Raw genomic sequence first — 12,821 nt, forward strand, 5'->3', positions numbered from 1 at the left:
GCCTTTGGCTTAAAGAATAAAGAAAGAAAAAAATGAAAACATTTCCAGCCTGCTTTCTTTTATAATACCAATTACCTTGCCTTCACATAATAGATAATTCGCATTCCGTTACATTAAAAAAAATCTGCCACCTGATTTTACAAATTCAAATTGACCCTCTGATATATTTTATCATAAACTGAGTTTTTACCTTTATAAATTAATTCATACATTTTATTTCATAAAATAATTAATTTCATTCAAGATTTTTAAGAACATGTGTCATTTTCAGCATTCTTTTATCTTAGAAAAACAAGTTACACTTTGACTAGCTTAAAGCCATAAGGTTAAGAAGTTTTGTACATATTCACACATTTTCTGGCGATGTGAAATTCTGATTTATTTACTGACAAATAACATTTACGCAAAGCCACGCAATTTGATTAAGAATATCTTCTGAAGTCTACTTCACTCAATTAGTGTCAGTCCATCGGATTAAGGTTCTTTGTTAAGATTGGTATTTTTCTATCTTTCGGGTGCGAGGCCCCCGACAGGTAAATCATTGTGTTCACCTTTGATATGTTTACATTTTACCCTGTATGTGCCTTACCTTGACCAAGTGATTTTTTGAGTTGAAGCCCAGCGCGTCACTTTTGCTGGACACTTCGAAAAATAAAAGACGTATATTTTATTTCAACGACTTGGTCATATTTTACAGGTAGGCAATATTTTATATTACTTTTATAATTATGCTTTGATTGTACATATGTTTTATATTTCATGATCTCAGGGTAAATGTGTTCAAATTAAATATGTTTTTGTAGCAAATTGATGTAGACCAGTACTTTATCTTATTTGATTTTCTTTGTTCTTGTTAGATTTAGTCATTTACTTAATTTCGAATGTATGTCGTAGAAATGCGTATCTCAATGAATTTAGATTTACAAATGTTAACATGTATCGATTGAAAATGATCTATTATTATTACTAAAGTTATTTTCTTTAAATTTCTCAGTAACGCCAAATTACAATTTCTATAAATCTATGTATAGAGCACTTTTCCGGAAGTTTAGATGTCACATGACCAGTTCTAAATTTACTTTCGCCTTTGTTTACTTGGGTTCACTTCCGCCCAAAGTGGAAATGCCTCGGCACAAGAAAAACTTTGTTAAACTCTTTCATTAACTTTGTTAACTTTAACGGGATGATGATGTAAGTTTATAACATTGCATATTTTGATTACAACTCATACAGATTTTTATTATTATTACGCATTTCCATATTTTTACACCTTTTTATGTCAATGCATGTGCATTGATGTTGTGTATGTTTTTATAAGGCATTTGCATACCCTTTTTGTTTGTTTTGATTTCATAAATAAAAGCCCAGATTAATTTTCAATTGTATCTAAATGAAAGTTAGTAACCATTAAATGAAAATATGAAAATAAATGAATAAATATGTAAATTGAGATTATGCAATATGACCCAATGTTTATGTCTGCTCCTTCATAACTTGTGTACCTCATCATGGCTAAGTAAAGTTCTCTACCATTCAAGTTAATTTTCCCCATCTTAATTGTTATTATTCAAACTAATTCCCCCTTGTATTTGTTTATTAATTGTGTAATATTTGTGCACATGTAAATCATAAGGTTGTTTATATAATGTGGTCATTGAATAATTTTCATTATCTGTTGCATTATTTTTAATTGTGCAAAGACTCATTGTTTATAATCTTGTGTTTTATTATGTCATGTTATATTATGCAATACTTTTGCTGGACACTTCGAAAATAAAAGACGTATATTTTATTTCAATGACTTGGTCATATTTTACAGGTATTATTATCAACACCCCAAATTTCAACATGACAAGTTGGTGGATGAATTCCCAAAGTTCCTAATGAAGAGCAGACCTGTAAATTACATGTACTACCTGCGAGACAGACAAAACAAAGACCAAACTCCATCGCAAAACAGTGTATCTAATCCCGAACAACCCAGCACTGGTCAAGAAGTCATTTATCCAATGAGCAGCTCCGAACAACTGGAGAACCAAAGTATAAATACAGAATCTGACAACACCAGCGAAACAGAAGAATTACATATAGAAATAATAGAAGAAACAACAGACAGTGCTATTACTGAAGCAACAGCATCCAACACCGGAATCAGTGAAAGCTCAACTCAAAACACTAGCCAGATTCACACCGAAAGTGACACTGAAAACATCGCCGACAATACTGCATATTTAAGTGAAAGTGTGAATAATATCCAGAACAAAATGGCCACAGGAATTAATTTAAAGAAATTCAGTGGAAGTGAAAATGTTCATGTGTGGCTGTCAAATTTAGACAGCTGGCAAAAATTTCATAAGGTGACAGACAATGAAGCACTATTAGCCATTGGGTGCAGCCTTGAAGGTCAAGCAGAGACCTGGCTACAAACACTGACAACCCAACAACGCACTAACCTTAAAGACTTTAAAGACTGCCTGAAAAGTAGATTCGCACCTCAGGAAACAAATTTTTCCTTACTCTCCATTAAACAACAACATGGAGAATCTACTGACACATATCTCTCGAGAGCAGAGAAAACTGCCTTGGGACACGACCTGCCTGAGATTTATAAAGTTCAGTTTGTTATTCAGGGACTTGAAAAACAAATAAAAGAAAAGGTTCTTTCAAAGGAACCAAAGACGTTCCAACAGTTGCGCCATGCAGTTTCCCTGGCAAATGCACAGATTGAGTGCAGGACAGAAAATGACAACAGTCTAAATCTAATCGCCCTCGCCGCTCAGTTAAAAGAGTCGCTCAAGGAAGAAATCAATGCCTTGGTACCGAACATCCCACAGACACAAAAGAAAAGTGGATGGAAAAACAAAAAACAAACATTTGGACAATTTCAAGCCAATCCGCAATTTCAGCCGCCTGTGAACTTTGTGCCCTCTGTGCCGAACAATGCGTGGACCAATCCCACTTATGCTGTGCCGCCTCAAAATTTCCAACAGCAACCGCCAATGCAGCAGATGCAGACAGCGCCAATGAGACAGAATGGTCAAGGAATGGGTGGAGGATGCAAGGGATGCGGTAAGTCTTGCTATCCCAGATTTAATTGCCCTGCTTATAATGTACAATGTTTTAATTGTGGTAAAATGCGTCACTTTGCGTCTGTCTGTCAGTCACCAAAAACAAGACCACACTTCTCTGGCACCACTCACCCACAAAACCCAACAAACAATCAAACATGCTAGGGAAACGCGCCTATCCTTCTGAAGGATAGGCACCAAACTAACAGTAACAGTGCATCCTCACTAACAGCTCATTCTAGGCATGAATCAACTAACATTCGCTGTCAAACTAACAAGCCCAAAACCTCAATCTCCCCATCAACCTCTGCTAACAAGACCAAATCAAATAGGGGTAAGAAAACACACAGCTCTGTTAACTTGATTATGCCTATCATGAAAAATAGTGTTAGTGTAGATATTTATGGCACCCCCATACGTGCATTGGTTGATACAGGTGCATCTATTTCTTGCATATCAGCATCCCTTGTTTCTAGGTTACAGATAGACAAGAGCACAATCCGTTCAGCAAATGCAACTGATGCTGTCGCCGCTGGTGGCGAAGTTCACTGTAGTCTTGGTGTTGTGTCCTTACCAGTTTCTTTTGATGGTTTTGTGTTCAAACAGGATTTCCAAATATTTGAAAAATTTCATCAACCTCTTATTTTGGGTTTAGATTTTCTCAGAGAAAATGATGCTGTTCTTAGTGTTGCACAAAATACCCTTTCTCTTAGGGACCCTGTTTCCAATCAAGTCTTTGCAATTGACATTAATTCAGGCCTTGCTAGAGTTTCTAAGTCAGTCACTGTCAATCCTGGTTCTGTCATGGCAATTGAAGTCTTCATTTCAACTTCATTGAATGGTACGCATGTCTTATTGGAACCATCACAACATCTCCCTGAATTAGGTTTGGCAGGAGCCAAATGCTTGGTTGATACCCTCAACAATGATGTTCACTTTATGCAAGTTATCAATCCTACAAACAACCCGGTAACTCTGTCTGCAAGTACATGCATTGCTTCAGCATCATTAGTCAACCCTGATACTGTGCTATCTCTAGACAGCTCTACGTCATCTGGTACACACTCTGACAAACCATCCTCAGTGAGTCCCATTGATTTTGATCTATCTGACTCTGATCTAACTCTCAAACAAAAACAGATCCTTCTTGCTTTTCTACACAAACACAGATCTGTTTTTGCTACAGAATTATCAGAATTAGGCAATTGTGCTCTACAATCTCATCGTATAGAAACTGGTGAAGCTTTCCCTGTTCGTCAAAGATTCTACCGACAGTCCCCAGAAGTAAACGCAGAGATGAACAAACAACTAGAAGAAATGTTACAGGCCAATATCATTGAAGAGTCAACATCTATGTGGCAAAGCCCTGTAGTCATGGTTAAGAAGAAAAATGGCCAACTCCGTTTTGCAGTTGACTATAGAAAACTGAACTCTGTCACTAAACAATACACATTTCCTCTACCTCGGTTAGAAGATGTTTTTGACACCATTGGCATTTCTAAGGCTCAAATCTTCTCCACTTTAGACTTAGCTTCTGGCTTTTGGCAAATACCCATGGACCCTGAAACAGCCCACAAATCTGCATTCGTTACTCCTACTGGAGTGTATCAGTGGAAACGTATGCCCTTTGGCCTTGTCAATGCCCCGGCTAGCTTTCAGGCTCTTATGACCCAAGTTCTTAGGGGTCTCAATTGGAAAACTTGTCTTGTCTATGTGGATGATATTCTGGTTTTCTCTAGCTCCTTTGAGCAACACATCCAACATTTGGACCAAATCTTTTCTCGCCTTAGTTCTGCAGGTCTTACTTTAAAACCATCCAAATGCTCCTTTGCTCAAAAACAAGTTCAGTACCTTGGTCATGTCATCACCAAAGATGGAGTTCAAGTTGACGTCTCTAAAACAGATGCTGTTAGATCATTTCCAACACCGAAATGTACCAAAGATGTCAGATCTTTCCTTGGCCTATGTAACTACTACCGAAAATTCATTCATGACTACAGTACCATCATAGGACCATTAACAGCTCTCCTTAGAAAAGACAACAAATTCAAATGGTGTGATGAATGTCAAATGGCTTTCGATCAACTGAAGACAGCCCTAACATCGCCACCAGTCCTTGCATATCCAGACAACTCCAAACCATTTATTCTCACTACCGATGCATCCGGTACAGCACTAGGATGTATATTTGGACAACTAGACGACAATGGAAAGGAGCGTGTCTTAGCATTTGGTGGACGATCCCTCAACAAACATGAGAGGAACTACACTATATCAGAACGAGAGTGTTTAGCCATTATTGAAGGTATTAAGAAGTACCATGTTTACCTCGCTGGAAAACCATTCACCGTGTACACAGACCATTCAGCTCTGAAATGGTTACAAACCGTCAAGCACGATACAGGTCGACTAGCTCGATGGTCCATCCTTCTGCAGGGATACAACTTCAACGTAATCCATAAGAAAGGCAAGAAAAATGGTGTAGCAGACGCTCTATCTAGGAGAACATACCCTCAGCAACTTCAAGCTTCTTTAGAACCAGAAGATGCCATACCCAGCACCAACACAGTCTCCATATTATCAACATCAGAGGAACATAATCAGGCTACCTTCTTCTACAAACATGAAGACAGTCAAGTACCTTTACAGTCAGTATCACAGGTAACTCAACCCACAGTATGTCTTGTCGACAAACCTGATGAAATTGGTCATCTTCAAAGTCAGTGCCCAGATTTTGGACCTCTACATTCCTACTTCACAAATGGAACTGTGCCATCTTTAAAGCAAGAGCGCGACAAACTCATTTCAGAAAGCAACCAATACATCTTCTTAGACGGCACCCTCTACCATTTTTACCAACCCAGATCAAAGAAAATTGCCCAGTGCCAACCAATTCTTAAACAGCTAGCAGTACCACGTTGTCTACGAGAAGACGTGTTACGTTCCTACCATGACAGTCTTGCTGGTGGTGCACATCTTGGTCTGGACAGAACATATAGGGCAATTCAACTGAAGTACTACTGGCCAAAGATGTATCAGAATGTTGCTGACTATATCCGCTCCTGTGACGCTTGTCAACACGCCAAGAAACAAACTAATCATCCTAGAGCTCCTCTTGTAAATATGCCAGTAGAGGACACTTTTTCACGCCTGCATATGGACATCTTAGGACCGCTACCTACTACCAAAGAAGGATACAAGTACATACTGCTGATTGTAGATTCCTTCAGTAAATATCCAGAAGCATTTCCACTGAAAACCCAAGAATCTAAAGAAATAGCTGAAATACTTTTTGCGGAAATATTCTCTAGATATGGAGCACCCCGTGTCATCGTCAGTGATAGAGGTCAAAACTTCCTAAGCAAACTCGTAACAGCTGTATGTGAAATTTTTCAAGTAACAAGACATTTCACCAGTGCCTACCATCCACAAACAAATTCAACATGTGAGAGGATGAATAGTACTATTGCCCAGTGCTTGCGTACCTACATCAACCCAGACCAAACAAACTGGAACAAACTTCTACCTGGTGTTATGATGGCTTTACGAATGAGCCCATCAACTCAAGCGTCCGACCTATCACCCTACCATCTTGTATTTGGAAAAGAGATGAACTTACCATTCGACACTTCTTTGATACCTAAACAAGGCCTATGTAAAGATGCGAAAACTCATGTGAATGATCTCATGTCACATCTTCAGATTGTAAGAAACATCGCCAAAAAGAACATCAAGAAAGCTCAAGACAAACAAAAACAACAATATGACAAGAAGTCCAAATTACAAGAATTCCGTGTAGGACAATTTGTGTTACTTCACTCCACAAAAGTTCCACAAGGATTGTCACCAAAGTTACACAATCCATGGGATGGCCCCTTCTATGTGACGAGAATTGGACCAAACAACACATATAAATTACGGAGATTCTCAAACAATAAGGAACTGAAGTCCTTCATTCATGTGAACAGATTGAAATCGTACAACATTCCAGATCACCGTCCTAGCTTAGACCCACCGAATCCAGATGAACCCATCGACGACACTCATCTACCCCCAGACGATGATCCTGATGTACAAGACCCCACTCAACCGGAGCCAACTTTGTCTCACTCTCAGTCAAACGCCAATCCAACTTTGGATTTGCCATCAACGCCACCTCAGAACTCGTCAGACCCCCTCTCAACAAGCCACAGAGGACGTCTCCAATAAGACTTACTATGTTGAAAAACTACTACGCTACAAGTTTGTCAACGGCAAGAAACATTTCCGAGTCAAATGGCTAGGATACAGCGAACGCACATGGGAACCTGAGGAAACTCTTCCTCCTTCTTTGGTTCGCGAGTTTCACATTACCAAAACACAAACCGGCTCAGCCCGCAAGAAGAAAACAAAACTGACTTGCTTCAAGTAGATGAATGATTTGGTCTAACTCTTACTCTGTACCTACCCTTTCCTACATTCTTATTTCTATCATTGCTCCCTGAGCCACTCGTTATGTTCATTGTTAATATTTTCACATATTGCTCAAAGGTTGTTTATTGTTATTTTGGCTTTATTTGATATTAACAGTGTATTCATGACCATTGCCCTGATCTTTCTCACTTCCTTCCTTAGGTACCCCAGGACTTCCGACCAATTTCCTCATCATATGTCTTGTTTCCCTTCTTGGCCTTGTGTCTACCAGTAATGCGACCACTATACAGCGGTTAAATTATGGTGTTCTGTTCGAACAACACCAGCAGCTCTATCTAGGACAGGAGTATTGGTCACATACCTTCGAAATACCTCTTCCCAAGAAAGTGTACTTACACCGAGAGCTCTACTGTAACAACGCCCCACAGTGCAAGTATGGAAAATACATCATCAAAACCCTTAACACATTGAGGACCCAAACCATGGCAAGTGTTAACTCGACGGTTCATGAGATTCACACTCTACTCCCACAGAGCCGTATTCAACGTCCACAACCTTTTGTTGGCTCATCTCGATCCAAGCGTGGTCTGTTTGATTTTGTTGGACAAATCTCTAAGTCACTTTTCGGCACTGCTACATCTGATGACATTGCCACTTTACAGCGTCATATGCAAGTCCTTAATCGCAACAACGTCAAAATCGCCAAAGCAATGGCTGTTCAGGAAAAACACTTGTCTTCATTCATTTCCACGGTCGATGCACGATTCAATAATGTAATGAATGCAATTGAGAAAAATCATAATGACTCTTTAGCTCTAACCGACCTACTTCATCGAACAGTTGATTCAGTTGAACGTGAGTTTGTTTTACTAGAACAGTTGATCTTGAAACAAACTAATGCCTCAGCCACCTTAAACCTTGCCCTAGAACACCTCAAAATTAGCATTCATGAGTTGATCAAAGGAAAATTGTCCCCATTTTTGATAACACCTCATGTTATTAAATCTTCACTCAACCAAGTTCAAGGTATTATTGACCAGAAATACCCTCAATTTCATATTATTCATAAAAATCCTTTGTATTATTTTTCCTATGGTGACTTTTTGTATGCAAGAACACACTCTACATTGTTTTTGACCTTGAAAATTCCCATCTCACCCTTCAAACAACCACTTTTGTTGTACACAGTCTATTCATTTCCTGTACCCATCAACTCGTCAACTTCACACGCAACACAGCTTGCAGATGTTCCCACATACTTTGCACACACACATGACAATCAACACTTCACAACTGTTACATCTGACCAAATTTCTAATTGCATTGGTACATCAATCAAATTTTGTCCTTTTCACATTGCACTTACTTCATCTGCATCACCAACCTGTATGTCAGCTTTATTTTACAACCAAAAATCTTTTGTACATGATTTGTGTGATTTTCGGTTCTTTCAAAACAAAATTAGGCATTCAGTTATTGAGTTATCTCCTTCTAACACTCTTTTCTATCAAAATTCAATGATTGCTCTTGATTGCAAATCTGGTCAACGGATAATCAAAGGTTGTCCATTTTGTGTCATGCAGTTACCATGTCTGTGTTCAGTTACTTCTGGAGATCTCTTTTTACCCCCAAGGATTGGTCAGTGTAATAACAACTCTGATTCCATTACAGTATTGCACCCTGTTAACCTTGCACTTATTCAAGAATTCTTTGACCCTGAATTTCATTCTACCATATTTGGCGACACAACATTTCAGCAATATTTAGACCTAAAAGTTCCAAAATTCAAAATTTTTAACCACTCATTTTCTCAATTTTTGGCTGCAGATCGCAAACATCATTTAAGTCTTAAGAAAATGGCAAAATTGGCTAAGAAAGATGAAATTGTGTTCCAATCTTTGGCTGAATCTATGATAGATGGTCAAATTGACTTTGCTGTTGACTCTTTTCCCGACACTAGTGGTACTATTGCTATTGTTGCTTCTGCATTAACTGCACTTTGCATGATTTACTGCATATGGTCATTTTTCAAAATTAGAAAACTAACAACCATCCTTGCTGTAACTCACATCCCAAACCCTACTAAAGCCTTTCCAACCCCACACCCTAACCTCTTATCTTACTATACTAATGAACCCGACACTGAGCCAGCACCTATACTTCAACATATTTACACCTCATTCCAAACACCATGGCCATACATAACACTTTCAGTTTTCACCACATTACTTGTTTGCTTCTATGCACATAAGCTATGGCGCAAATTCAAAAGAACACACAAAACTACAATTCACATGGAAATCACTAATGGACCTCACTGCATGCTTATCCCACTTTTAACACTCCCGCTTTGTCCTGATAACTGGAACATTCAGCCTCCACAAGACATACACAACATTGTCATTCACAGAACATACCTATTTTGGGCAAACCTTTCCATTGAAGCACCAGATTTTATTATTGAAAACATACATACAAAGAAACGACTCAACATACCAACAAACATTTGCATCACACCACTCAAGGCTTACAGACTTCGCAATTTGTTAAAACAACCCTATACAGCTTATTTCTTGTTGTCCCATCATCAGTATTTTAGGCTTCTCCAGTAAAATCTACCTCTATTACCTGGGATAGCAAGCTTGCCTTGTATGAAAGGTGTGTGAAAGCATTATTGATATTGTTTATACTTATGTACTTTTTCATGATTTTTATTGTCACCTTGAAACAATTTACAATTATTGTGTGACAATTTTGAGCTTTATACCATACATTTTTCTGGTATATATACTGTGTACATAATCTTTTTGCCTTTGTACAATGAAATGCATTGAATTTTGTTCTGATATTTTTGTGATTTTTCATGCATAATGTTTTTCTTATGCAATACTCAGTAGATTTTTTAGTCGCATAGATTCAGTAGTTATATTCCTTAGATTTTTTTTCTTGTTGAAGTTTTTCACCAATCTTTAACATTTTTTGTATCTTTGGGGACAAAGATTTTTGAAGTTTTTCACTGATATATTTTATAATAAATTGAGTTTTGACTTTTATAAATTAATCCATACATTTTATTTCATAAAATAATTAATTTAACATTTTTTGTATCTGTGTGGGGCATTCTTTTATATTAGAAAAACAAGTTACACTTTGACTAGCTTAAAGCCATAAAGTTAAGAAGTTTTGTACATATTCACACATATCATCGGGTCAAATTGACCCTCTGATATATTTTATAATAAATTGAGTTTTGACTTTTATAAATTAATTCATACATTTTATTTCATAAAATAATTAATTTCATTCAAGATTTTTAAGAACATGTGTCATTTTCAGCATTCTTTTATATTAGAAAAACAAGTTACACTTTGACTAGCTTAAAGCCATAAAGTTAAGAAGTTTTGTACATATTCACACATTTTCTGGCGATGTGAAATTCTGATTTATTTACTGACAAATAACATTTACGCAAAGCCACACAATTTGATTAAGAATATCTTTTGAAGTCTACTTCACTCAATTAGTGTCAGTCCATCGGATTAAGGTTCTTTGTTAAGATTGGTATTTTTCTATCTTTCGGGTGCGAGGCCCCCGACAGGTAAATAATTGTGTTCGCCTTTGATATGTTTACATTTTACCCTGTATGTGCCTTACCTTGACCAAGTGATTTTTTTGAGTCGAAGCCCAGCGCGTCACTTTTGCTGGACACTTCGAAAATAAAAGACGTATATTTTATTTCAACGACTTGGTCATATTTTACAGGTAGGCAATATTTTATATTACTTTTATAATTTTGCTTTGTTTGTACATATGTTTTATATTTCATGATCTCAGGTTAAATGTGTTCAAGTTAAATATGTTTTTGTAGCAAATTGATGTAGACCAGTACTTTGTGATTTGAATTTCTTTGTTCTTGTTAGATTTAGTCATTTACTTAATTTCGAATGTATGTCGTAGAAATGCGTATGAATTTAGATTTACAAATGTTAACATGTATCGATTGAAAATTATCTATTATTATTACTAAAATTATTTTCTTTAAATTTCTCAGTAACGCCAAATTACAATTTCTATAAATCTATGTATAGAGCACTTTTCCGGAAGTTTAGATGTCACATGACCAGTTCTAAATTTACTTTCGCCTTTGTTTACTTGGGTTCACTTCCGCCCAAAGTGAAAATGCCTCGGCACAAGAAAAACTTTGTTAAACTCATTCAATAACTTTGTTAACTTTAACGCGATGAAGATGTAAGTTTATAACATTGCATATTTTGATTACAACTCATACAGATTTTTATTATTATTACACACTTCCATATTTTTATTCTTTTTATGTCAATGCAAGTGCATTGATGTTGTTTATGTTTTTATTAGGCATTTGCATACCCTTTTTGTTTATTGTGATTTCATAAGTTAAAGTCCAGATTAATTTCCAATTATATCTAAATGAAAGGTAGTAACTGTTAAATGAAATTATGAAAATAAATGAATAAATATGTAAATTGAGATTATGTAATATGACCCTATGTTTATGTCTGCTCCTTCATAACTTGTGTACCTCATCATGGCTAAGTAAAGTTCTCTACCATTCAAGTTAATTTTCCCCATCTTAATTGTTATTATTCAAACTAATTCCCCTTGTATTTGTTTATTAATTGTGTAATATTTGTGCACATGTAAATCATAAGGTTGTTTATATAATGTGGTCATTGAATAATTTTCATTATCTGTTGCATTATTTTTAATTGTGCAAAGACTCATTGTTTATAATCTTTTGTTTTATTATGTCATGTTATATTATGCAATACTTTTGCTGGACACTTCGAAAATAAAAGACGTATATTTTATTTCAATGACTTGGTCATATTTTACAGGTATTATTATCAACACCCCAAATCTCAACATGACACAGTCCACTGAAATATGACCCCCTTTAGTATAGATAATGTATATATTATATTATATAAGATACAAGCAGGAGTAATTCAAAGAATAATCGTCATTAACTAAGCTTTATTATTACTGGGAAACTATATCATGGCTGAAAACAAACGAAAGCGTCCTCCAACTTTTAAGTTAGAAATACCAGCTAATGAAGACAAGAAAAATTAATATTATGTAAAGTCTTCAGGAAGTCAGGGAAATGTTAGTCAAACAACTGGGTAGACCTGTCAACAATGCCGACATCATTGAAAATTTGCTGTCTACCTGGAAGAAGTCAGTAGCCAACGACGATCATCCCAAGACACCTGGAACTTATATTAATGTTAAGAAAAGTCAGGTGAACCAGGACTTCTTTGTGACATCGCTGCCTTCTGTGAAAAAACTCATGGATGTAGC

General features: G+C 36.5%; 1 protein-coding gene across 1 annotated transcript; it reads left to right on the top strand.

Annotated features, from left to right (window-relative positions):
* Positions 1–211: 211 nt before the first annotated feature.
* Positions 212–3,250, top strand: LOC134242911 (uncharacterized). The gene is made up of 2 exons (XM_062725112.1): positions 212–1,191; positions 1,820–3,250. The coding sequence occupies exons 1-2, from the start codon at positions 1,184–1,186 to the stop codon at positions 3,231–3,233; spliced, it is 1,422 nt and encodes a 473-aa protein (XP_062581096.1). The 5' UTR covers positions 212–1,183; the 3' UTR covers positions 3,234–3,250.
* The last annotated feature ends 9,571 nt before the right edge of the window (positions 3,251–12,821 follow it).

The sequence above is a fragment of the Saccostrea cucullata genome, unplaced genomic scaffold (genome assembly GCF_032062105.1).
Source record: "Saccostrea cucullata isolate Sc308-1 unplaced genomic scaffold, CSIRO_AGI_Scuc_v1 ctg11891, whole genome shotgun sequence".
Taxonomy (NCBI): domain Eukaryota; kingdom Metazoa; phylum Mollusca; class Bivalvia; order Ostreida; family Ostreidae; genus Saccostrea; species Saccostrea cuccullata.